This window comes from Heliangelus exortis, chromosome 15 (genome assembly GCF_036169615.1).
Source record: "Heliangelus exortis chromosome 15, bHelExo1.hap1, whole genome shotgun sequence".
Classification (NCBI taxonomy): domain Eukaryota; kingdom Metazoa; phylum Chordata; class Aves; order Apodiformes; family Trochilidae; genus Heliangelus; species Heliangelus exortis.
In genome coordinates, this window is record NC_092436.1 from 15085605 (window position 1) to 15109560 (window position 23956).

The window sequence follows — 23956 nt, forward strand, 5'->3', positions numbered from 1 at the left end:
CATGTTTGTGACCCAGCCAGCAACAAAGTCAGCTTGCAACTCCCTTGGAAAACTTGGAGCTAATTTTTTGCTAACAAATGTTATGCCTGAGCGTGTGAAAAATAGATGACCTCTTTTCATTATGAACTTGGTAGAGTGTTAATTTTTAAAATTAGAAGCCACGGAAAAAATCAGTTAGCAAAATCAGTTTGTGCTCCAATGGGTCGTTGTCAGTCGCTCCACTTTGATTCCAGTCCTGCTGGGTTGGATTTCAGAGTCACACCCAAAGAGTTCATCTCCTTCCACCCAAATGTTTGACCTCCTGTGTGATCCTGGACTGTGTAGGACTCCTGGATTATTTGGGATGAAGCAGGGAGGTGGTCAGTGGGAGGCTCAGGCTGGAAACACCAGTGGATCCAGAATAACTGACTCAGATCCAGTGGATGCTGGGGGCTCAGGAAGAGCTGTCTGGGCTTGCAGGCAGCAGAGGAAGGGTAGAAATGTGCCTGTCTCTGATGCCCTCAGTATTTTTATGATGGCCTCAGTTGTTTGCTGCTGGGTACTGGAGCTGGGATGCCCTGGAGGAGTGTCTGTACCTCCTGCCCTTGGGAAGGCCCCAGGGGGATCCCTGCAGGATGTGGGACCCTGAGCTTGCTGGTGCTGAGGTCTCACTGGGATGTCAGGGAGCTCAGAGCCAGAGAGCAATCATCTCTAGATGACCAAACGCCCTGCAAAACTCTCTGGGGACCCTGGCAGTGGCAAAAAGAGCCTTTTGCAGAGTTTCCCTGCTGTGTTCCCAAGGATCATAGTCCTTCCTTGCCTCCTGGCTCCCTGTGTCCAGCACAAAGCTGTGCCAGGATGGCATCCCACCCCCAGAGGAGTAGGGGACAGACACATTCCCTGGGCCAGGGACATAAACATGTGGAAGGGGGTTGATCCTTTTTCCTCAGGACACCTCTGTCAAGCCATGATTTTGCATTTACCAGTTTCCATGACAACACACTGGCTCCCAGCCTGCCAGGGACAGGCCAAAGACATGTGCCAGCTAGAAGTGCTTCCTGATGGCAAAATAAGCCCAAGAACAAACATTTTCAAGAAAGCTGAGTCCCTGCCTCCTCCAGTGTCTGACGTTCCCTCAGCAGCAAAGGTGCAAGCCCACAGCATTCCTCAGAATTCCCCAGAACTGCTTCCCATCCCTTCTTTTTCTCCCTCCTCTCCTGAGAACATGCCAAGGAGTGCAGAGGTGCCTGCCTGGGGCTGGGGACCAGGCTCAAGCAGGTGATGAGCTAAAAAAGCTCTCAGACAGTAACCTCTTGCTGACCATTTGCCCCTTGCTGAGCAGCCAGCAGTGTGGGAACCCTTCTCCAAGCAGCTCTGGATGGGTCTGTGCATGCCTGGTCTGGCATCCTTGGCTCTCGGGCTCTCCTCTCCACTGCCTTTGCTCAGGTCTCAGTGCATGAAAATACCTGGAGGGCAGAGTGCTCACTGGCATGGGACCTGCTTCCTTTTGGTCTTGACTGCATGCAGTAAACACAAATTGCTGTGTGCATGAAGTCTCAGGCTCGAGGGAGCCCTTCTGACTTTATACATCCCCAGATGGGGCTGAGTTTAGGAGGGGGACTCCAAACAGGACATGGGACATGGGACATGCATGGGCATCATTGCTTCCAGCATGTTAGGAGAGGGCTGCAGGGAAGGATAAGTATCTTAAACTGTAAAGCTCAGAAAGGAAGCCCTACTCTGTGAGGATTAATTCAAGAATAATGGAATTTATACATCTGCCTCTATTTAGAAATAACACTGATCTTCAGAAAGTCCTCTGCTCTTCAGGTCAGTTCAGAGTAGAGGTCCCAGAGGGCTAGAAACAGAGCACAGGGGAGGGACTGTCATAGAGAAAGTACAAAAAGTTAGAAGTTTCATGGACCTGGCCATATGCACAGGATCATCTCTTTCAAAGTTTGATCCAAAAGCCTAAAGGAGTTGTCTGCTGCAGCCAGGAAACTGGAGCCCTGCCAGGATGGGGCATTATAGAATCAGAACTGTTCTGGTTGGAAAGGACTTTTCAGACCATCCAGTCCAAGTGTTATCCCAGGGATGGGCACCTCTACCCCACATCCCTCAGCTCCACATCTCCAGGGCTTGGAAACCCCTCCAGGGATGGGGAACCCCCCTGGGCCAGGCCCTGAGACCCTTTCCAGGGAGAAATTGTTTCCCAGCTCCAACCTAAACCTCCCCTGGCACAACTTGAGTTGTGCCAAAAGTTCCTCTTGGCCCATCCCTTGGTCCTGGGGAGCAGAGCCCGACCCCCCCTGGCTCCAACCTCCTCTCAGGGGGTTGCAGAGAGCCACAAGGTCTCCCCTCAGCCTCCTCTGCTCCAGGATCAACACCCCCAGGGCCCTCAGCTGCTCCTCACAACTTCTCCAGACCTTCTCCTTGCTCTCCAGCCCCTTCCCCAGCTCCATTCCCTTCTCTGGACACTCTCCAGCCCCTCAATCTCCTTCTGCTCCTCAGGGGCCCAGAACTGACCCCAGGATTGGAGCTGCAGCCTCAGCAGTGCCCAGCACAGGGGCCATCCCTGCCCTGCTCCTGCTGACACCACCCATGGGATGGGGGCTTTGGCCCCCTGGGCACACACTGACTGACATTCAGCTGCACTTTACAAACTCCCCCAGGTCCTTTTCCACCAAGCCCTTTCCAGCCCCTCTGCCCCAAGCCTGGAATGGTTTTGTGACCCAAATGCAGGACCTGGCACTTGGCTTTGTTGAGCCTCATGCAATTGGTCTTAGCCCATGGATCCAGCCTGTCCAGGTTACTCTGCAAAGACTTCCAGATCCACACTTCTGGCCACCTTGGTGTCATCTGCTGATAGAATATGTTGTCTGCCTCTTCATCCAGGTTGGATGCTCTATAAGAGACTCCCACCATATCTCTCTTGTTGTCATTCCTCCTGATTCTTACACATCACCTCTTAACCTGATCATCACAATCTTTGAGCTCTAGGCAATCACAACATTCCTTAACAGCCACCCCAACACCCTTGTCTATCTCTTCTGAAGAGTTTGTCACTATCTAGTGTAACACCCCAGGTGTGACACTCATCCTGCCACGTTCCTGTGATGCCACCTCAGTTGTATCCCTGCTGCACAAGGGCTCCCAGCTCCTCCTCTTTCCTGCCCATGCCTGCACTGGGGCAGTTGTCCTGCAGAGGAGCCCTAATTCCTACCTGACCCTTCTCAGGGCCTTCTGTGGTTTCTAACCCATCAGTGACCATTGTGTCTTTGGTGCCACATGGCCCTCTGTCTCCTTCCTACTCCCCCTGAGATGGACCAAGGACCCCCCAGCCATTGGTGTGACCCCCCAGGCTCATCTCTACTGAACCTCTGTCCCCTCCTCCTTCAAACCTGGGTTAGGAGGTGGTGTCCAGAGGGCTTCCCACAGCCCTGTGGGTCCCTGGCAGAGCTGGGCACAGTTTGCAGTCCTTAGATGATATGCAGAGGATGAGGATGGGAGACAGGAAGGGTATGGTTGCCCCCTCTGCTGCCCTGTACCTGGGTTTCCTCCCTGCTTTTTTTTAAAAAAAGAGATCTCCCACTAGAAGGTGTGACTGAAGCCTATTTTTTTTTTTTTAAATCAAGTTTTCATCTTTGAGATCTCTTTGAAAATAAGGAAGTGTATGTTGTAAGAGGAGAGGAGCAGTCAGCGGCGTGTCAGCTCTTCATCTTTTCCATCAATCACCTCCCATCTCGTTGTTTGAACTCACCGACAGAATTTCTGGTACCATCAGGCAAAGGAGTCAGGTTTTGTTTTTTTTTTTTCAATGGGTTTTTGCTGGAGAGAGGGGAACAATTCTGATTCCTCCTCTCTGAACTGCATGTTCCATCTGTAATTAGTAACAGGCTGGGGCAAGCCTGGCTTGCAAAAAGAGGAACTTCTTCTTAAGGTGGAAGAAATTATTGGCTGGAAATCTATCTCCAGCTCAATTTAAATAAAACAGTGGATGGGGAACCTAGAGGAATTCCCCAGAAAGGAGTGCAGGCAGTAGTGGAAGCACAGCACAGTGCCTGGGTCTCCCTCTGAGCTGCCAAAGAGATTCCATTTTCTGTTTGGTGCAGCTGAGATCTGCTTGAGGCCACTGGTTCCCAAGAAGTTAAGTTTGGGTTTTCACTCTCTGACTGTCCTGGCACGTGGTCAAATGGCAATTCTGGAAAAGCCAAGGGAGTTTCAGTTTGCAGAGGTGTAAAGAACCTTCCCTGCTTCAGGCTCCTGAGACCTGAGGATTTTCAGCTGGGGTCAGAGGGGCTCCAGGAGCCTGGTAGTCTCCCAGCTGCAGCTTTCCTGACAGCCTCTTGCCTTTGTGTGCTTTTTTTACCAAGGGAGATTGGTGGGGTGATGAAGCAGGAATATCATTAGATTGGAGAGGGCTGACAGTTCAGTTTGGGACAGGCTGACCATATGACATCCCTTGGGAGTAGTGTCCTACTTTCAGTATCACCAGGAATCCCTATTGTTAGCCTGTAAGTGGAGCCAAGGGATGCCCTCCTCTCCTCTTACTGTACAGTAGCCCCTCAGGCAGTGCCACTTGGGGCAGATTCATTGCTGGGGTCTTCCTTTTAGAGCTCCCTGCTCTAGATTATTCCCCACCCACAATGAATGGGGCTGTGGTCTTCCCTGAGCAGCTCACTGCTCTGGAATGAAGGCAAAAAAAAATAATAATGCCAAAGCAGCAGGGGAAAGAGAGTGCCAATAAAGATAAATGATTTCCTAATTAAGCCTGGAGACAAGGAGGGGCAACAAGAACTGTTGAAGCCTTGTGGGAGCCAGAGTGAACCCAAGCAGGCTATACCACCACTCTGGCAGGGGTCTTCAGGCTGACATTTTTAAACAAAGGAAAAAGCTCATTTGACAATGGATCTTGCAAGAGCAATTCCAGATGCCTTGAAGCTAAGACTCTGCTCAAGCACCGGTGTTGTTATAATCACCAGGGGAGCTTCTGCCTTGCTAACTCTCACGATGTCATTATAAGACTCCAATATTTGGGATTAGGTTTTAGCTGCTGAAGGCACTTTATTGGAGGGCATCTCCTTTGTTTGTCTGCTTGTTGTTTTAAAGGAGATGATGGACATCATCTTGGCCAACGCACCTGGGACTAAACCACGGAATTTGAGAACTGAAAGAAGCAACAGTTGGGTCTTGAGCTAGAACAATCCACAGACTTTGCAAGTTGGGACTCCTAAGAGATTCAACAAATGGGAATTTAATTTAACTTGACTGAGTTATAGTGACTGACAAGTTACAGTCGGGCACTGGGCTGCTTCAGCTGAAGGAGCTTAATGCCTGAAATCTTGTGTAGCTTCTGCAGTGATGTTGGCTGCTTAAAAAATAATAATAAATAAATCTGTCTGTGCAGACCTTAGCCCACTGCAGCTGCAAAATGCCACAGATTAGGCTGAAGCACTCATTAGCTTCAGCATTTCACAAGCTGAAATCCCACTCATCAGTTTTAGTTAAAATACTTGGGTTTGAGGCAGGAGGGGTGAGTCGAGGGCTGAAGCTGCTGCCATCTCTTCTGGGACAGCACATTATATACCTCCAGGCATGATTTTGCCAGGTTCCCCTTGTAGTTGATGGGTCAGGTATTGGTCAGGGTCTGTGACACGCTGCAGTTGCAGAAAAATTACTTGGGAAGAATGAGATGCATCCCAAAGGCTCTGAGTTCAGAAAGGAGCCCCAAAAAGAAGGAGCCCCCAAAATCTCTTGCACAGCCTGCTGTCCCACCATGGGGAAATGTTTTGCAGAGGTTTTGGAGGAAGTAGTTTTTCTGTCCCTCTGAAGGTGCCATCCCTTTCCCATGAGCTCTGTTCCCACAAATGTTTTGTCATGAGCTGAGTATCTGCAGCCTGGCTCTGCTCACCTCCGAGTGATGCTTTTCCTATGGCACCTCTCTCTTCCACTCCCCTGATTCTTTAAAACTAATTGCTTTGCTTTAAAGGCCCCCTCAGGCCTTCCTCCCTCCCTTCTGACAATCTTTGGTTTGGTTTGGTTTGGTTTGGTTTGGTTTGGTTTGGTTTGGTTTGGTTTGGTTTGGTTTGGTTTGGTTTGGTTAGCAGTGCAGCAGCCTCCATGTCCTGTGATACACCTCCAAACCAGGATCTTGCCTTCTCCCCAGCACTAGGGACCCTCTCTTCCCTTCCCTGCTGCAGAAGGAGCTGGTGCTTTGGTTGCTGAGATAGTTCCAGCACTGCAGGTTCTCACCTGGGGGGTGTCACCTCTCTGTATTTGGACATTTTGTATTTTGGGCCAGGGAGGTGTCTGTTCCACATTTGGGGCAGGGAGGTCCCTGGCTCTCAGAAGAATGCAGAGGTGCTCCTGTGGGGTATCAGAGTAATCAGGAAAAGAACCAGCTCTGAGCTGGCCTTGGAGGGCTGCCCCAGTATCTATGTTTTCCAAATGCCAGCATTGGAGTGGGAGGGAACATTTCTGGGATGGATCAGTTGCTTTGAATCCCAGGACACAAGTAGCACACAGGACCCCGTGCTGACATCAGGTCTGTGCCTCAGCCTTCACCCAAAACTCAGCTTTTTCCTATTTCTTGATTTCACACCCTGGCAGCTGCCCCAGGCTTGCCTGGCAGGAGGAGCAGCAGCACACAGGGGTTTGCCCACCAAGTCCCCTCCAGGGACTGGTGTGTGGTTGGATGCCACTGCTGGGTTTGGTGACATCCCTGGCAGCTCAGTCCTGCTGCCCCGGGCTGAAATTGAGGATGGAGAGGCAGGGGGAGGGGGTTGCATAAGTTCCCCTGCTCTTTGGAGTGTACTTATCGATCTTTTTCCCTTTTGTTGACCCTGTGTGACACAGAGGGGACTCCAGCTCTCCCTCCAGTGTCAGTGTCAGCTCTGCAGAGTGAGGACTGCTTTTAAAATCAGCTTGTCCCAAGCCTGGGCACAGAGAGACAACAGCACTGCTGAGCAGAGAAGGGGCAAATCTACTTTTCAGGTTAGAACAGCACTTGGATGTTGGGGAACACGGGTAGGAAAAAGCCCATGGAGGGGTTTTAGGGGATGGTTGTTCCTCTCTTTATCCATCTCCTGTGCCTGCTGCTCCGATGGTCCCAGCAGGGCAGACACTAAGCAGGGCAGATGATGGTGTGAGGGGAGGAAGAAGCAGGACTTCTGCTGCTGCAAAAAGGGATGGTGGCTGTACTGAAAAGCTCAAACCTTCCTGTTCTCACTACTCTTATTTTATTGCTTTGCTTGAGGGCATTTTTTTCCCCCCTTTTCTCATTTGCTGTTTCTGTAGCTAATCCTGAGCCAGCCAGCCCATGCCCTGGGGTGCAGAGCAGCCAGCCCAGGGCCACTTCTTTTTTCCAAGCACTCCAAGGACCAGCTTGGTTGTGCTGCTCTGAGTGTGAAGGGAGGGCAGGGAAGAGCTGGGGGTGGTTTCCTTCTGGCTGTATGGGGGAGAGGATGCTCCTGGCTGCCACTTCTGCCCTGCAGAAGTGCTTTGCCACAGCTGTCCCCACTCCTTGCATCGCAGGGATCTCTTTTACCTGATTTTCTGCTGCTGTGCTGGGATGGTGAACGTGTTCCCCAGTGGGGCTGAGGTTTGAGGGAGGCTGAACACCTCCTGGCTGTAATATTGGATATTCTGCATCTTCTTGCCAATCATTAACTTGCTCTCTCAGGGCAAGTGCAGCACAGAGTGCCAGGGCAGCCTGGAGGCTCCAAATGAGTCCTTGGCAGGGCTAGAAGCAGTGGAGGTTCAGTGCTCACTGGCCTTGCTGCTCTCTGCAATACCCATGTGTGTCCTGCCACCCTCTCTCTGTGCACTGGAGAGGAGTGGAGTTAATGGGTAACCACAACCAGGGATGCAGGGTGTCCTTTGCAAGGGTCATGTTTGGGAATTTCCTTTTCCAGGGATCTCACGTGTGTTTACTATGTGCACTGCTGGGCACTGACAATTTCAGGGCCACATATGCTATAGGCTTCAAATTCTCTCTGTCAGCTAATTCCTTGACTTTTTTACTACTTATATTAACTACCTTATTTTTAGAAGACTAATAAATAGTCCAAGAGTAGTAATCCTAGAGCTCTTTTTGTCCTGAATGATGCTGAAGTGGCTGAGCTCAGCCAGGGAACCCTGAGCCCTTGGTGGGATGTAGGAGCCTCAGTGGCAGCTCCTGTCCTGCTCACACACTCTGAGCTGAATGACTTTGCAAGAAGATGACCTGGGAAGATGGTCCCATTTCCAGTTGGCAGTGGGGAAGAAGAGGAAAACGATTCAAGCTTGAGCAAAATACTGGTGGGAACACGACTCCTGTCATGAAAAGTTCCTCCTTGGCTGAGATGAAGTGCCTGTTTCTTCTGTTTCTTTTCCTCTGCCTGCACTGAAAGCCTCAGGGCCCAAGCTTACATTTGGATGTCTAACTCTGAGATGTCTAAATTACAGCAGATGAGGCCACCCTTCCTGGCCAGAATTTGCCAGGCTCTTTGTGTAGGTCCCAGCCAAGGGCTGATCTCCCCATTTCCCATTGTAGTCTGGAGATTGGCACTGCAGAGGGGGATTTACTCATCCCTCCACACTGCCCTCCGGGGGACTCTTTTCTCTTGGCCAGAAAGGTATTTTGGTGGATTTTCTTCTGGCCAGGCTGAAGGTCTCCTTGTGAATCCTAACCCCCAGAGCTTGCAGACAACATATTCCCCGTGGCTTATCCCTCCACTGGCACTGCAGGAGATAATTACTGTGTGGCTAAGTCATATGTGCTGAGGGTCAGGGAAGACAATGAGACAGATCTTCCCCGGGAGGAAAGAAATGTCAGCAGAGTGGCACTGCAGCAGAATGATGGCTCTGCCACTGACCCTGGCCCTTTCACTGAGCAAACAGCCCGGGGCATCACCTTCCTCCAGAAAAAATGGCATTTGCTGGCCAGGCCCCTGCTGCACACCCATGGCAGGGCTTGCCCAGGGGCTGCTGTCTCCAGGAGTCGTGCTGCCCAAAGGAGGACTCGGTCCAAAGCTTTTTTGGGCAATGCAGAGTTCCTCACTGTTTCTGTCCAAACAGTCCTCAGCCTCCCTCTCCTGAGGTGCCTGCCCTGGGGGGCCTCAGGGGGGGAACAACTTGGAAAACCCATTCCCTAGGAGGTTTTTGGGATATTTCAGTAGCACTTGGAGACAGTAAAATAGAACAGAGACAGAGTGGTCATCTTTGTCTTTGCCACACACAGATCAGGCAAGGTCTGGTTGCTTTTTACATCCCTCAGTTGAGTTCTTCTGGTGCACAGGGATTGTCTGTGGGAATTAAAAGTGCTCTGACTAATGCTCTGAAACAAGGCAGCTCTCTGGCTGCCTCAGTGCTTTCTGGAACAGGGAAATTCCCTTTACTGTGGTTATGCTCCACATTAAACCAGATCCTGGTCTGTAGCCTTCTTCTCTCTCCTCCAAGTCTGTTCCTGACATCAGGCAGAGCAGTGTGGAGGCCAAGAGCAGCTACTCCATTGGTCTGGGGGTATGGAAAGGAAGGAGAAGGTCTTGATTTTTCAAGGAGATCTTACAATCCAGGAGAATTTCAACAAGCTGAGATGGAAAATCAAAATAAGCTCTTTTTACAGTACCACATTCTCGTGTATTAAACCAAAATACCTTTGGTTTAGTCCTGACATGCTCTAAACACCAACATCACTTTGTATCCTGCTCACATTCCTCTCCAGTCCCAGGTAAAAGACCAAATGGTTGTCCTCCTGTTCCTGGAGATCAATCTGTGAGGTCTGCCCCCTTTCATTACCCTTTTGTGTTACTAACAACTTACTAATTTGTGTATTTGGGACTTAAAACTCTTTCTCTGTAAAAGATCACATCCACAGGTGATATTCGAACCCTGCAGTGGATTTTGCTGGTTACTACAGGTGGTAAAAGGTGCTGTGTGTGTAGGACTGTGCTGCAGCCAGTTCCCAATAGAATCTCTCTGCTCTGACAGCTGCAGGCAGGGTGTTGGTTGATGCTTTCAGCTCTTCTCTGGCATCATCCCGGGATGATTTTTCCAGGGCTTGGAGTCAGAGCCTCACTCTTCCAAGCTGCTTTCAACGTGTGCTGCTTGCAGCAATAGTTACAAGCCTGGCACAGGGGTGCTTTGCAAACCAACTGGTGAGTTTCTGCCAGTGAGGGTGGAGGCAGCTGGGAGAAAATAACTGGGCTGTGCTGGAAGAGTCCTGTTGGAGCCCAGTGGTACCAGGAGCCCACCTCATCTCTTTTTCCCACTGCTCATACATCATCTTCTGTGGAGGGGATGGGGAAGGTCACCATTTGTGTCCAGTTCTGGGCCCCTCAGCTCAGGAAGGAGATTGAGGTGCTGGAGCAGGTCCAGAGAAGAGCAAGGAGGCTGGGAAGGGATCCAGCACAAGTCCTGTGAGGAAGAGCTGAGGGAGCTGGGGGTGTTGAGGCTGGAGAAGAGGAGGCTCAGGGGAGACCTCATCACTCTCTACAACTCCCTGAAAGGAGGTTGGAGCCAGGGGGGGGTTGGGCTCTTTTCCCAGGCAACTCTCAGCAAGACAAGAGGGCACAAGAGGCCTCAGGTTGTGCCAGGGGAGGTTTAGGTTGGACATTAGAAAGAATTTCTTTCTGGAGAGGGTGCTCAGGCATTGGAATGGGCTGCCCAGGGAAGGGGTGGATTCTCCATCCCTGGAGATATTTCAAAAGAGCCTGGATGTGGCACTCAGTGCCATGGGCTGGGAACTGCAGCGGGAGTGGATCAAGGGTTGGACTTGATGATCTCTGAGGTCCCTTCCAACCCAGCCAGTTCTATGATTCTATGATTCTGGACTGGCAGAGCCCAGCAGAGCCAACCCCCCTCAGCCCACTGCACCTTCCCAGCAGGATGCAGAACTGCCTGGGAAGCAGCAGGACAGGGAGACCCTTCAATGCTTTGCTGTCCCTTGGGTGCTGCTCGACTAAATGGAACTAACTTGGGGCATGGAACTGAATCTGGGAGGTGACAGGTGACAAGTGGTGTCCCCAGGGCTCAGTGCTGAGGCCTCTTTAATCTCTTCATTAATGATTTGATTGAGTGCACCCTCAGTGAATGTGCAGGTGCCACCAAACTGGGTGCTGTGTGGCTCTGCTGGAGGGGAGGGAAGCCTGACAGCAGGACCTGGACAGCTTGGACCCAGGTTAATGGTGTGAGGTTTAACAAGGCCAAGTGCCAGGTCTGGCACCTGGGTCAGAACCACCCCATGGGGAGCTACAGACCTGGGGAAGTGTGGTGAGAGAGCTGTGAGCTGGAAAGGCACCTGGGGGGGTCAGTGACAGTGGATTTAATGTGAGCCAGCAGTGTGCCCAGGTGGCCAAGGAGCCAGTGGCATCCTGGCTTGTGTTAGGAACTGAGTGGCCAGCAGGAGCAGGGAGGGGATCATCCCTCTGGACTCAGCTCTGGGGAGCCCACAGCTTCAGTCCTGTGTTCAGCTCTGGGCACCTCACTACAGGAGGGACAGAGAGGTGCTGGAGGTGTCCAGGGAAGGGCAACAAAGGTGAGGAAGGGCCTGGAGCACAAATCCTGGGAGGGGCTGAGGAGCTGGGGGGGTTTGGTCTGGAGAAGAGGAGGTAAGAGGAGACCTGATGGCTCTGTGCTACTGCATCAAGGGAGGGTGGAGTGAGGAGGGAAAAAGCCTCTGGTCCTTAATGAACTGGGATAGGAGCAGAGGGAATGAATGGAAGCTGTGCCAGGGGAGGGTTAGGCTGATGGTAGGAAATATTTTTCCACTGGGAGGGTTCTCAGGCATTGGGATGGCCCAGGACAGAGGTGGAGTCCCCATCCCTGGAGGCATTTAAAAGGCATTTGGAGCTGGTCCTTAAGGACAGGGTTTAGGAGCTGACTGGGGTGTTGGGCACAGGTTGGGCTGGATGAGCTTGGAGGTCTCTTCCAACCCAACCATTCTGGGATTGACTCTGTGTGACAATTAAGCCATCACAGCAGTGGGCACCACAGTGCCCAGGACTGTCCTAGGTTGCTTGAAGAGACTTCAGGAAGCCCAGAGGAGTGAGCAGTGCCCAAGGCAGCTCTGCACCCCGTGGAGTCACCCTGCTTATTTGGGCACCCATGTGGGAAGATGTAGGCCCAAAGAATTGGCTTTGCCCAGGGGATTAGGGGAGATGTGGTGTTAGAGGGATTCAAGAGGGCTTTACATCCTCTCAACACTCATTTAAAAATTGCTCTGCATGGGGCCCATGCAATTGAACACTTGGTGGCATCCTGTGAAACAGAGCAGTGCCTGCATCCCGGGAGCTGCACTGAGCTTTCTCCAAGTGCTTTTAATTTCCTTATATAATGAGTGAGAAGTTCCTGGTGTGTCCTTGAGTTGTGCCTCTCAGTAGCAGAGCATGTCAGGGTGTTAAAAAGATGCCAGTGTGTTCCTCTGAAGGGCTTCCTATGAACCATGGTTTGCACAGCCCACAGGAAAGTCCCTCTCAGATGACACACTGCAAATATGTCCAAAGCTGCTGAATATTTTCCACATAAAAGGAATTTCATTTGCCTTCAGCCTCACAGGCCACCTCTTTTTGAAGCTGGGGCTATTTCTCAGTCTTTAAATAAAGCAACCGTATGACACAGACCTGAGATAAAAGCTTGGGGTAGAAAGGAGTAATATGTTCTAATGAGAAAAATACATAGACCTGAGATAAAAGCTTGGGGTAGAAAGGGGAAATATGTTCTAATGAGAAGAATACACAGAGTGGGTTTTGTAAGATGGCTAAAATGGAAGGAAATGGAGTAACACAGAGGAATTAATTGTGGGAGCCCCACTGGGGTCTCACGTGTGGTGTTCAGTTTGTGTTGAAGGCTCTGTAGTTAAACTGGGCCACAAAAGGTTTTGCTTATGAGTCAGAGAGCCATCCCAGAGCCTGAGATGTCAGTCCTGGCTGGTGGGAAAGGCAATGCCCATCCTCCTGTAGCTCCACAGAGCTTTGCCACAGAGCTGCTCCCTCCCCCAGGCAGCACAGGGTGTTGGTGACAGGGACAACCATCATCTCCATCATCTCCTGCTCTGGGTGCTGAGAGGGTTCTGTGCAGTTCAGCCCCATACAGCAGGTCAAGGGAGGTGGTTCTCCCACCCCCCCTCAGAGCTGATTCTCTCTGCTCTGCTCTTGTGAGACTTCCCTCTCCCCTCTGTCCAGTTCCAGGGCCCCCAGCACAAGAGCTTTTGGGGTCCAGAGGAGACCACCAAGATGAACCAAGGGCTGCGACCCCTCTGCTCTGGAGAGAGGCTGAGAGAGCTGAGGTTGCTCAGTCTGAAGAAGGCTCCAGGGAGACCTTAGAACACTTTGCAGTATCCAAAGGGGCTCCAGGAAAGCTGGGGAGGGACTTCTGACAAGAGCCTGGAGTGATGGGATGGGGTGGAAACAGTTTCAAAGTGAAAGAGGGTGAAGCTTGAATATTTGGAAGGAATTCTTTGCTGTGAGGGTGCTGAGCCCCTGGTCCATGTTTCCCAGAGAAGCTGTGGCTGCCCCATCCCTGGGAGTGTCCCAAGACCAGGCTGGATGGGGCTTGGAGCATCCTGGGCTGTGGGAGGTGTCCATGGCTCAGGCTGGAACTTGATGAGTTTTAAGATCCCCCCCAACCCAAACTGTTCCATGATTCTGGGATTCTGTGTTTGTAGTACATTGGAGGGGGTGTATTCGGGGGAGACAAAGTCCTTGTGCTATTTGTGGGCCTGGATAAACCCACAAGCTACCTGTTTGGGGCAAACCCCAGGGTTCTGACTTGCAGGCTGGAAAGGAGTGAGTCCCCCTGGCCCTGGGGGGGGGTTTGGATGCAGGCAGGGAAGCAGCTCAGCCTCCTGGCTGCAGAAGGTGCAGAACATCCTTCTCATCTCCACATCTCTGTCTTGCAGGCAGATCCCACTGCCCATCAACCAAGTGCCTAAATCTGTGTTCTTGGGTGCTGGGATTCACGGGCTCAACCCCTCACGAGATTTCTTGTTTGAAAGGGAGCAAGTGCCAAACCAAACCAAACCAAACCTCTCAAGGGGTTGAGAGGGAGAGGTTCATTTAGGACATCATGGTGGTTGTGATTCCTGGGAAGGGGCTGAGCTGAACTCCTGCCCAAGCCTGAGTGCCTGTGTGACTGTGAGGTCAGTCTGCCTCCCCCTCTCCAGAGGGACTCCTGGGGCCAGGAATAGTTATCAGGTTATGAGGGTAGTTAGCAATGGAGTAAGAAATGTCTGCTGTACTTTTCAACAGAAAGATTTCCAGACTGCAGTTCAACAAGGTGAAGCTGGAAGATGCTGGGGAGTACAGCTGCGAAGCGGAGAACATTTTAGGGAAAGACACCGCAAAAGGCAGCCTGAATGTGAAAAGTGGTAAGTGAAGAAGCTGGCAAATGTCTTGAGCTCTTTGCCACTCACACAGCAAGTGGGAGGTTCTGCATATGATCTGTCTTGTCTTGTGTTTCTTGCTTTCAGGGTACCAAGTAAAACAATCTTGGGAGATACAAAAAAATGCAGCTTAGCGTAAATGTTTATCTTTGTTATCTGTCACTGGCAATGTGGTTAATTTACATTTTAAATAAACTTACAGTCTATGTATTTTTTTTTTTAAGGGGTGAGGAGGAAAGAAAGCTGGTGGGCTTGATGTTTTCTTTTTGAAAAGAATTTCTGAGAAGCAAAGCTCACCAGAAGACAAGTAATTAAACCGTAGCTTTGTGATGAGTGAAGTTGCTTCTGGTTTTCATCCTAGAATGTGTGCTCCATCTCATAGAGCTCAGTGGATGGAGTCTGAGGTTAGGTGGTTTTATTAGTATCTTGGTCATAATTATTATATTGCTTAATAGGATGGTTTGGATGCACCCTCCAGCTCAGAAAGTCGCTGCAGTGGTTGCCAGGAGCCGGGAGGGTGCGAGCAGGGGAGGGATGACTCTACCAGCTCTTTTTCCTATGCTCTTCCTCTGCCATTCACAATGGACCACCACGGGAGCCTGGGCTCTGCTCTGCAGCCCTCTGGTGTGATCCAGTTTCTCTGTTGGGATTTTCTTAGCAGTTGTCCAATGTGAAGGAAGGTAGCTTTCTCCTGCTGCTTCCTGGCATGATTTTCTCTGTTAACCTCTGCCTCAGCAGTGTTTGCAGTGCTGAAACTTTTCTTCCATGGTGCTGCAATGTCACATCATGTCCTCCCACCCAGTGGAATCTCACTGCTTGCAATCTCTGGAGAAAGGTCATCCATGCTCAGCCTTCCATTACTTCATGCTCCATGTCTGTGAAGTTATCCCCACTGCTCTGCTGGGGTTCTTTCCCATCAGGATAGGAAAGGTATCCAAAGGCAGGGCTAACAAAGGCAGTGCCACTTTTTTTTTTTCTTTTTCCCCAACTCCTGCTCTGGCTGTCCCATCACAATGGAAACTCTTTCCATTTTTACTGGGAGCTGCATCTGCAACTCCCTTCCACGTGCAGCATCTTCCATCAGTGCATACAGCACCCTGCCTGCCTCCCCTTGCCCTTCCCTGCAAAACCCTTTCAGCAGGGATGTGTGTGTGTGTCTGTGTGACTGAGCAGCCCCACTGCAAGGCTCTGATCCCTCCTCATCCTTATAGCACCAGGAAAATCCACATCAGGCCACTGCACCTTGGACCTGGGTGATGGCAGCACCTGCCTGGGCTAATTCTCCCTCCTGGCTGGTGAAGAGGGGTTGGATGCTCTCCCTCAGGTCACCCGGGGCAGGAGTTGCCTAGAAGTGTGTTGAGACCTGAAAAGCAAGCACAAAGACCCTAATTCCTGGCCTGTACCTCTTTCTAGTGGGAGCTGCAGGCTGCAAGGTGCTGTGGCTCCAGTTGGTGCCTCCCAACAATCCAATTTCTGAGCTGCCACTGCAAACCTGCCCGTGCCTCCCAGTCCCAACTGGGAGCCCACCTTGCTGCTGCTCTTTGCAGGGCACATGCCAGTTGAATGCTAGTTGTTGTCCTTTGCAAACGTCACCAAGGATCATGGTAGATTTTTGCAGCTCTATCATCCCTTTTGCACTCTTTTTTTTCACATCTGAAAAAACATGAGCCACCCCAGAGCCACCCAGAGCTTTACCCGTGCCCTCCTGGAATCTTCCTCTTTCCTCACTGCTGGGCCTTCTTGGGGCTTTGACAGCTTTCCTCACTTCTGCAAGCTCCCTTCTTCTGTGCTCTCTTTTAGCAGGAAACTCCTCAGGGTGTCTGCTTGTCCCTGGATCCCCCTGTGTGCTGTCTCCTGTCCTCAGCTGCCCTCTCCTGCAGCCCCCTCAGCACTGCTCCTGTTGTGGCCAAGCCTCAGCACAGCATTCCAGGAAGTTCCAGCACTTTACAGTGATAAATCAGAGCATCTCCCAGCCTTTCCCTCTTTCCCAGAAGCTCACTCCAGCTCTTGCTGTTCCTGTGTTCTGCTGGTTTACATTCTGCTTCTCTGCTGCTTCCCTGTCCCTAAAACCCTGGTGCCTGTCCCAGGTGATGCTCTGGGGCTGTGCAGACTGCCAGACCTGACACTGAGCAATATACCTGGGGGTCCTGCAGGTGAACCCAGGGCTGGGATGCTACCACTGCATCATGAGATACAGGGACATGAGGCTTGGGGACATCTCTGGGTGCCTTCATGGAGATGGGACAGTGAAAGATGAGGTTCCAGCCTGAGCTGCTGAAGCTTGAGATGAGAATTGTGGAGGAGTGAGGTGTCCTCAGCCCAACACAACATTCCCCTCCAGTGGTCCCTGAGCCCACTGGGGTCCTGGCTGGCAGAGAAAGAGCTGAGAGATGAGACCCTCAGGGCTCTGGATGTTAAAGCCTGGAATTCAGTCTCTGCTGGGAAAAGTGTCTCAGCCTGATGAGGAAGTTTTGCCACTGCAAAGTACTCTTTGCTCTATTCCACTACCACTTTTGGGTTTATACCAGTTTCAAGAGAGCATCAAAGCATCTTTTATACCATGTAGATCTGTTGCAAGCCACTGAAAACATCACACTGAAGAGAGACTTTCTTTAGAAAGAGAGTGGCTGCAGTGCAGTGATCCCTTCTCATTAGGAAAATGCCCATCAGCCAAAGCCTGGGATATCCACAAAATACCTGGCTCAGAAATAAATGATTTTGCATTGAAAAGCTTTGGGAAGGTGTCACTTCCTGAGGAAATGCTTCTGGGCTCAGCCAAAACTTATCGTGCTTTGGTGCAATTTTCTGATTTTTATTTCTTTGAGGTAAATTAGGTGTTTTCTTAGAAAAAATGTCCTATTTCCCAGTTCTCTTTATTGAATAGTCTCATATTGGTAGCACACAGGCATGAGGGCAGAGCTGAGATGAGACTGAGGGTCTTTTATCCTCAGAAAATTTCTGGACACCTCCTTACCTGACACCTCCCACCCCTTTGCTGAACTCTGCAGGGGAAAAAAAAAAAAAAAAGCCCAACATTTCTACAAAATTCTTTCTGCTTTTACCTGTTTGTGGTGATCTCCCCCCCTGTCTCTGAGAGGTGCTGCCCAGGGAAGGCTCCTGGTGCTTTCTCCTTTGGGCATCAAGAAGGTGGTGAGGGGCATTGGTCCAGGAGGGGCTGTTGCTACCAGTAGGATTGAATGGAGCTGTAGGATTGAATGTGGACATTGGATTTCCATAATATCCTGCTTTATGAAGAAGAAATCATTCCCTGTGCTCAGCTCCCATAGTGCCTAGGGCCATGGCTTTCACCTGTTTGGTGTTCCTCTATCTCTTGTTCCAACAATCCTTTGTGCTGCATTCCCACGGGATGGAGGCTCTTCAGAGGATCTCACTTTTCCTTAAACTCCACACTTTTCTCCCTATGATCCCATCTTTGCACTCTCACTGCCCTCAGGGCTAAGAAAACCTCCCGCAGTTTTACCCATCACCTGCTGGGTGAATCCTGAACCCTTTCTGCCTTTTTATCAGGACCAGCTTCCCAATGGCAGGAGGTCCTGTACAGCCAGGGGACCAGCATGCCCAGTGCTGAGCCCTGCAGGGCCCCTGCTTTACCTGCTCTGTTACCCAGTTCCCCATCTGAGCATCCTCCAACATCAGCAACCCCCAACCTGTGCCACCACCAGCACCCTCTCTCAGCCTCCTCCCTGCCAGTAGCTAAGTCCACTCTTCTCTGCTCAAAACAGACATTTTGTTCACTACTTTCTTACCTTAATTTCCCCAGGAACAACGAAAGCTCCACAAGTCTTACCAGCCTCAGAAACTAAAATAGTTGTTATGGAAGAAGAGTGTAAGTACCTCTCTCCCCTCTCCCTCCATACAGCTTCTTCCCCCTTATTTGTTTTGTTTTTTTTATGAGACATTTTGCATAAATGCTTTCCTGCATCCTGGAATCTTCTCTAATCACTCCTTCTCTTTCATTTCTCCCCAGACCACTGATCTTTCCCTAGATCTTTCAAAAAGTATGATTTATATTGCTGGTGTCTATCTTGGAGAGGGAGAGGCTGATAATGATTGCAATGGTCACTTGAGGAACATGCTACTTAAAATTGCAGCTGGATTTTAAGCTTTCCCACATCTCTCAGTGCATGGGTTTATTGATACTTGATGTGCTTGTCCCAGCCTTTGATTTAGGGGGGGTTTTGTTGGTTTGGGGGTTTGGGTGGGGTTTTTTTGAGGACAGGTGAAAAAAACCAAAAGAGGCTGTAGGAAATGGAAGGAAAAAAGATGCAAGTCTTCTAAACATAAATCATAAGAAAAATGCAGAACACAGATCTGCACCCCACCATCCCATTTTAACTTGGGTAAGAACAGGTTTCATTCTATTTGATGTTGTGGAAGCCCTTTTTAGCATTCCCTCCTATTCAGCAATCACAAATGGAGTGGAAAATGGGCCCACAAAAATAAAACTCAATAAATAAATAAATAAATAAAAATAAAACAAAAATAAAGCATATGTAGCAGTGTAGATCCAGAAAGCAGGTGTTGGGCTGTTAGTTCACCTTTCTGGGGGAGAACATTGATTCTGTGCTGGAGAATCTCTTCCCAGAGGGAATTCCTCAGTGTCCAGGCAGCCTCAGCATCCTGCAGAGCCCACCAGGACCCTGTCCCCCTGGAGGGCTGAAAACCAGGTGGTTATTTTGAGCTCTGGGTTCCATTTCCATTCCAGCTGCTGAGTCTGCCAGTTGACAATAGAGTGGCTTTACTTTACTCTTGACAATTCCCTTTCCTGGGTTTTAGGGGGATGTTGCCCCCTTGGAGAGCTCAACCTTTTCTGATTTTAAAGGAAACAGATTTTTTTGCAGCCACAGCAGGGACTGGCTGGGGATCCTGTAAAAGCTTCTCTGACGAAGAAACTGCAATTAAGTTTGCTCTGGTGTTATTCTGAGTCTTCCACCACAACTGAGACACTGAGCTGAGACTCTGCACCACGGATGTGCTGACACCATCCTTCCCTGGTGGTTTTCCTTTGTGTTCACCACCCTAGATCCATGCTACCTATTTGCATCACATTAGATATATGCCATTTTCTTGAAAAGATCTATTTCAACAACAGAAAGGAGACTGGAAAAATGCTGTGTTGCTTGCACAGGAGTTTCTCCTTTTCAAAAACTTTCCTCTGGGAGAACTTCATCCTTGACTGTTTCTTTCCTAATGTGAAGACATGGTAACATCTCCAGAGCTGGAGTGGTAATTGACTTCTCCCTTCACTTTCCTGTTGATGATCTTTCTTAATTTGATCTAAATAACATGTAATCCCCCTGATTTATACAGTTACTGATGATCTATCACAGAATTGCACATGTGTATAACATGGGAGGTAATGAAGATGTTTTGGGATGTCATGACCTGGAAATCTGTCAAGTATCCCATTCTTGTGTAATTCTTGCATTTCCTTTAAATAAGTGGATTCAAAAGCTTGTCTGGCACCTCTAGGTTGTCTCACCTCTCATTGGTTCCCTGAAAGGTTGAAATTGGATTTAAACACCATGTTGGGAAGGCACCATGCAGTTCCCTGGCAAAGGAAAGATTGCCTGGCACAGGGAGCTTGGCCATGGCACTTGGGAGCTTGTGTTTGGGCTGAGGTGTGAGGTGGGCATCTTCCCAGGTAGGCTGGCAAGGAAGTTAGACCCTAGAGCTCAAGAGGCTCATTGTGTTTTCCCTGTGGACAACGGGATAAATCCCCATCACCCCACACAGCTCCATGTAGTGCTGTCACTCGTGGTGTACACCTTTTTAACTAGGGTTTTTCCTGGAGGCCCCAGTTCCTTCCTGGATGGTCTGGCCTTCCTTCCTTGGGAAAAGAGGTGATGTCAGATATTTTCCCCTTGGAGCACTGTTAAAGGTTTTCTTACACCCTCTAAAGGTAGCTGCCCCATTACTGCCCCATTCTGGGGCACCCTTGCCTTCCTCCTCCACTTTTCCAGTGGCCACAGACCCCTGGGCGCTGCTGGATCCTTGACATGAAGATTTTACACACCAGGTAGCACCCAAAATGCAGCCCAGGTCTCCAGGGTGTTTTGTCTCCCTTCCTGAGTAACTTTTTTCTCTGGAACCATATGGTTCTGTCCTGCTGTTTTCCCCCTCAGCACCTTCCTGTGCCCTGGCACAGGAAGTTGTAGAGAGTGATGAGGTCTCCCCTGATCCTCCTCTTCTCCAGCCTCAACACCCCCAGCTCCCTCAGCCTCTCCTTATAAGACTTTCCCCCTACTCCCTTCACCAGCACCCTCTGGACCTGCTCCAGGACCTCAGGGTTCTTCTTGAAGGGAGGACTGGCACCTGACATGAAGCTACAGAGTGCAAGGAGACAAATCCCTGCCTTAGGTTCTTGGGAACATCTGCATTGCTGTGATGATGAATGAGATCTGTTCCTCTTGCCTGCACGCTGGCTGGAGCAGGACCCCTGGTTCCCTTTGAAAGGGACATACTTTGGGACCAGCCTCACAGATCTCACAGAATCTCAGAATTATTGAGGCTGGAAAATACCCCTGAGATCATCCAGTCCAGGCTGGGACCTGACATCACCACCTTGGGCAGCCCATGGCACTCAGTGCCACATCAGCCTTTCCTTAAACACCTCCAGATGTTTAAACACCTCCAGATTCTCCATCCAGATTCTGGATGGAGAATCCACCCCCTCCCTGGGCAGCCCATTCCAAGGTCTGATCACCCTCTCCCTAAAGAAATTCTTTCTAATGTCCAACCTAAACCTCCCCTGGCACAACTTGAGACCTCTTGTGCCCTCTTGTCTTGCTGAGAGTTGCCTGGGAAAAGAGCCCAACCCCCCCCTGGCTCCAACCTCCTTTCAGGGAGTTGGAGAGAGTGATGAGGTCTCCCCTGAGCCTCCTCTTCTCCAGCCTCAACACCCCCAGCTCCCTCAGCCTCTCCTTATAAAACTTTCCCCCTACTCCCTTCACCAGCACCCTCTGGACCTGCTCCAGGACCTCAGGGTTCTTCCTGAAGGGAGAAGCCCAGAACTGTGCTGAGGACAAGGGCAGAATTCCATCCCTAGTGCCACACTATTCCTGATCCAGGCCAGGATGCCATTGCTGGCTCACGTTCAACCAGTTGTCACACAGTCCTCATGGCAGCATGAAGAAATCCAAGGATTTCACTGTGTTCATGGTGTAGAGACAACCCTGGTAGGAAGCTGGATCTGGAAGCAAAGCCACCACAATTGAGTGATCTGGGAACTGATGGTACTGAATTCTGAGAGGTGTTTGGATTCAAACCTTCCTTGCATCCTTGTCCAACCCATGTGGATACAACTCTGTGCTTGGGGTGAGTACTGGGAGCTGCCAGGCAGAGAGTTGGGATTCCTGGTTGGGATTCCTGGTGCTGCCCTACATGGTGTGTGGTATGGGGTACCTTGAAGCTTCCTCAGCTTCAGATGAGCTGGAGCTGTCTGGCAAATCCAACAAGCTGGACCATGGAATGTGTCATGGTTTAATGCTGGGCCAGCAATTAACTTAATTACAGGTGCTCTCTATTAGTGCCCTTCCCTTTCTCTCTATAGAAAGGAGGGAGAATAAGGGAGAGAGACTGAGGGGTTGGACACTACACTGCACAGCTTTAGTGCAACAGTCAGAATGAAAAGGAAAATTCTTACATACATAAAATATACACAAATGCAACATCATGTTCCCCCTGACTCCCAGTCACTGAGGCTGCAGGGCAGCCCTGGAAAAGTTCCAGAATGGAATCCTGGAGTCAGCAGCAGTTGGGAGCTGGAATCAGGAACATACAGATTCAGGAGGGTACAGAATCCTCTTGAATTTGACCCTCTTGATCCCACAGATTTATACCAAGTGTGATGTGTATGGGATGGAATGCTCTGGTCAATTTTGGTCGCCTGTGAACTCCACTCCTCCCTAAAGGAGGGATGCAGGTGGGAGCCCTTTGCTCCCTTTCTCTTTATGGAATATAAGATGTTTTTTTCAGAACTGAGCAGTGGCCTTGGTCCTGTAAACCATTCTCCAGCAGTAGCTATGTACATCAAGCATTATCAGTCTTAGAACAGACACTGACTGAGAAATATGCCATTAATTTCAGCAAGGGCAGCTACTTAGAAGAGATTCAGCTGAGAGTAAAATTACAAGAAAGAAAATTGGTTCTATCCTGGCCCAAAGGAGGCCAGATGGTTACAGGGGGGTAGTGTTGATGCCAACACCACCTCTCCAGGGCCAGACTCAGAAGGGAAAGTTGTTTTCCATGATGCTGCCTTTTGTAACATGGTACCACAGTTTTACTTCCTCTGAGTAAGTACTTTTGTTTGAGCGTTGGCAGCCATAGAGATGCTTTCTGAAGGAAGCAGTGAAACTCAAAAGACAGGACATGCCTGTTACTCTTATCAAAAAGTCTTCCCATTGAGCCCAGTCAGCACGAGATCATTGTAGAAGTCTCATCTGTAATGAAAGAGAGTGAAGTAAGATGTGTTGTGGTGTCTTGTGTTTGTCACATGCTAAAACTCTGCAGTTGGATGGTCACGGTGGCTCAGCTCCCAGGCAGGAACTTGCAGGGTTGGGGTGACTGCATCATGTGCCCTGCTGCAGAGAGAAATGTCCTTTATGCTCATTTCATCAGCCAGAGAACTCCAAATGGTAACGTGATCCTGCCACTGTGCAGCCTCAAGCAGCTGAGCAAGGTTTGGGAGGTCTGTGGCTACAGAATAGGAATCCCTGTCAAAGTTTAGAAATATTTAATGGAGCCTTGAGGGTAGAAAGAGAATACAGGCTGGGTGGGTGGAGGAAGTGGGATTTGGATACCAAGAGGATAGGAGAGGATCTGGCAGTGCTGGGCAGCTGCTGTAACCCAAGATGTGGATGATGGCAGCAGGTGACCTGGACACAACCTCAGGATGCTCTGGTCCAAGGATCCTGTGCTGCCCTGCTGCTGCTGGTTTGGAGCTGCAGGGTGTCCAGGGCATGGCTAGAAGAGAGAGGAGTCCATCCCCCGAGGGCCATGCAGACAGACCAGTTTTCAAGATGAGACTAAAAATAAGTCCTGGCGTGGCCTTTGCTCAGGATAATCCCAAAGCCACAGCCGGGGGTGTGGTTGGTGGTTGTGTGGAGCCTGCACGCACGCTGGCAGGGTCCCTGGAGGTGTTCCTGTGGGAAACCCCCCCTGCCAGCCTGCAGGGAGAGCTGTGGCATTCCTGCTGCTGCCAGCTCCCACTGATTTCCCCCCCGGAGTATTTTCTGAGTAACCATCAGGTCTGCTGCTGGGGCTGAGATGTACAGGCAGGCCAGCGGGACTCGAAAGGCAAGAATGGGCAGGCTGGGGTGAAGCCTAGGATGGAAGCTGACATTCCCTGGAAGAAGGGAGGCTGTGAGCAGAAGGCTGTGTACCAGGAGCTCCTCTCTGTCTGACTCCATCGTGTAATCCTGGCATGTTACTTCATTCCTTGGGCTTCAGCCTGCACAGCGTTCATGCCGGCACTGGCCCCGTAAAAGGCTTTTTAGGTTGTGGAACAAATCCCTTCATTGAAGTATCATGTTGCTGCTATTACAATTGATGATGGGGATTTGGGAAAATAAAGCTCTGGAGTGTTAACAAGTCCGT

General features: G+C 50.3%; 1 protein-coding gene across 3 annotated transcripts in view; it reads left to right on the top strand.

The window, feature by feature from the left end:
- Window positions 1-23956, top strand: part of NRG2 (neuregulin 2) — a 173553-nt gene that overhangs the window by 108473 nt on the left and 41124 nt on the right. For 2 of the 3 annotated variants that reach the window (XM_071758666.1, XM_071758665.1), the window contains exon 3: window positions 14205-14323. In XM_071758666.1, the coding sequence (XP_071614767.1) occupies window positions 14205-14323 (119 nt within the window). Of the gene's footprint in view, window positions 1-14204; window positions 14324-18119; window positions 18186-23956 lie in introns of all 3 variants that reach the window. The other variant, XM_071758664.1, reaches the window with a different exon arrangement.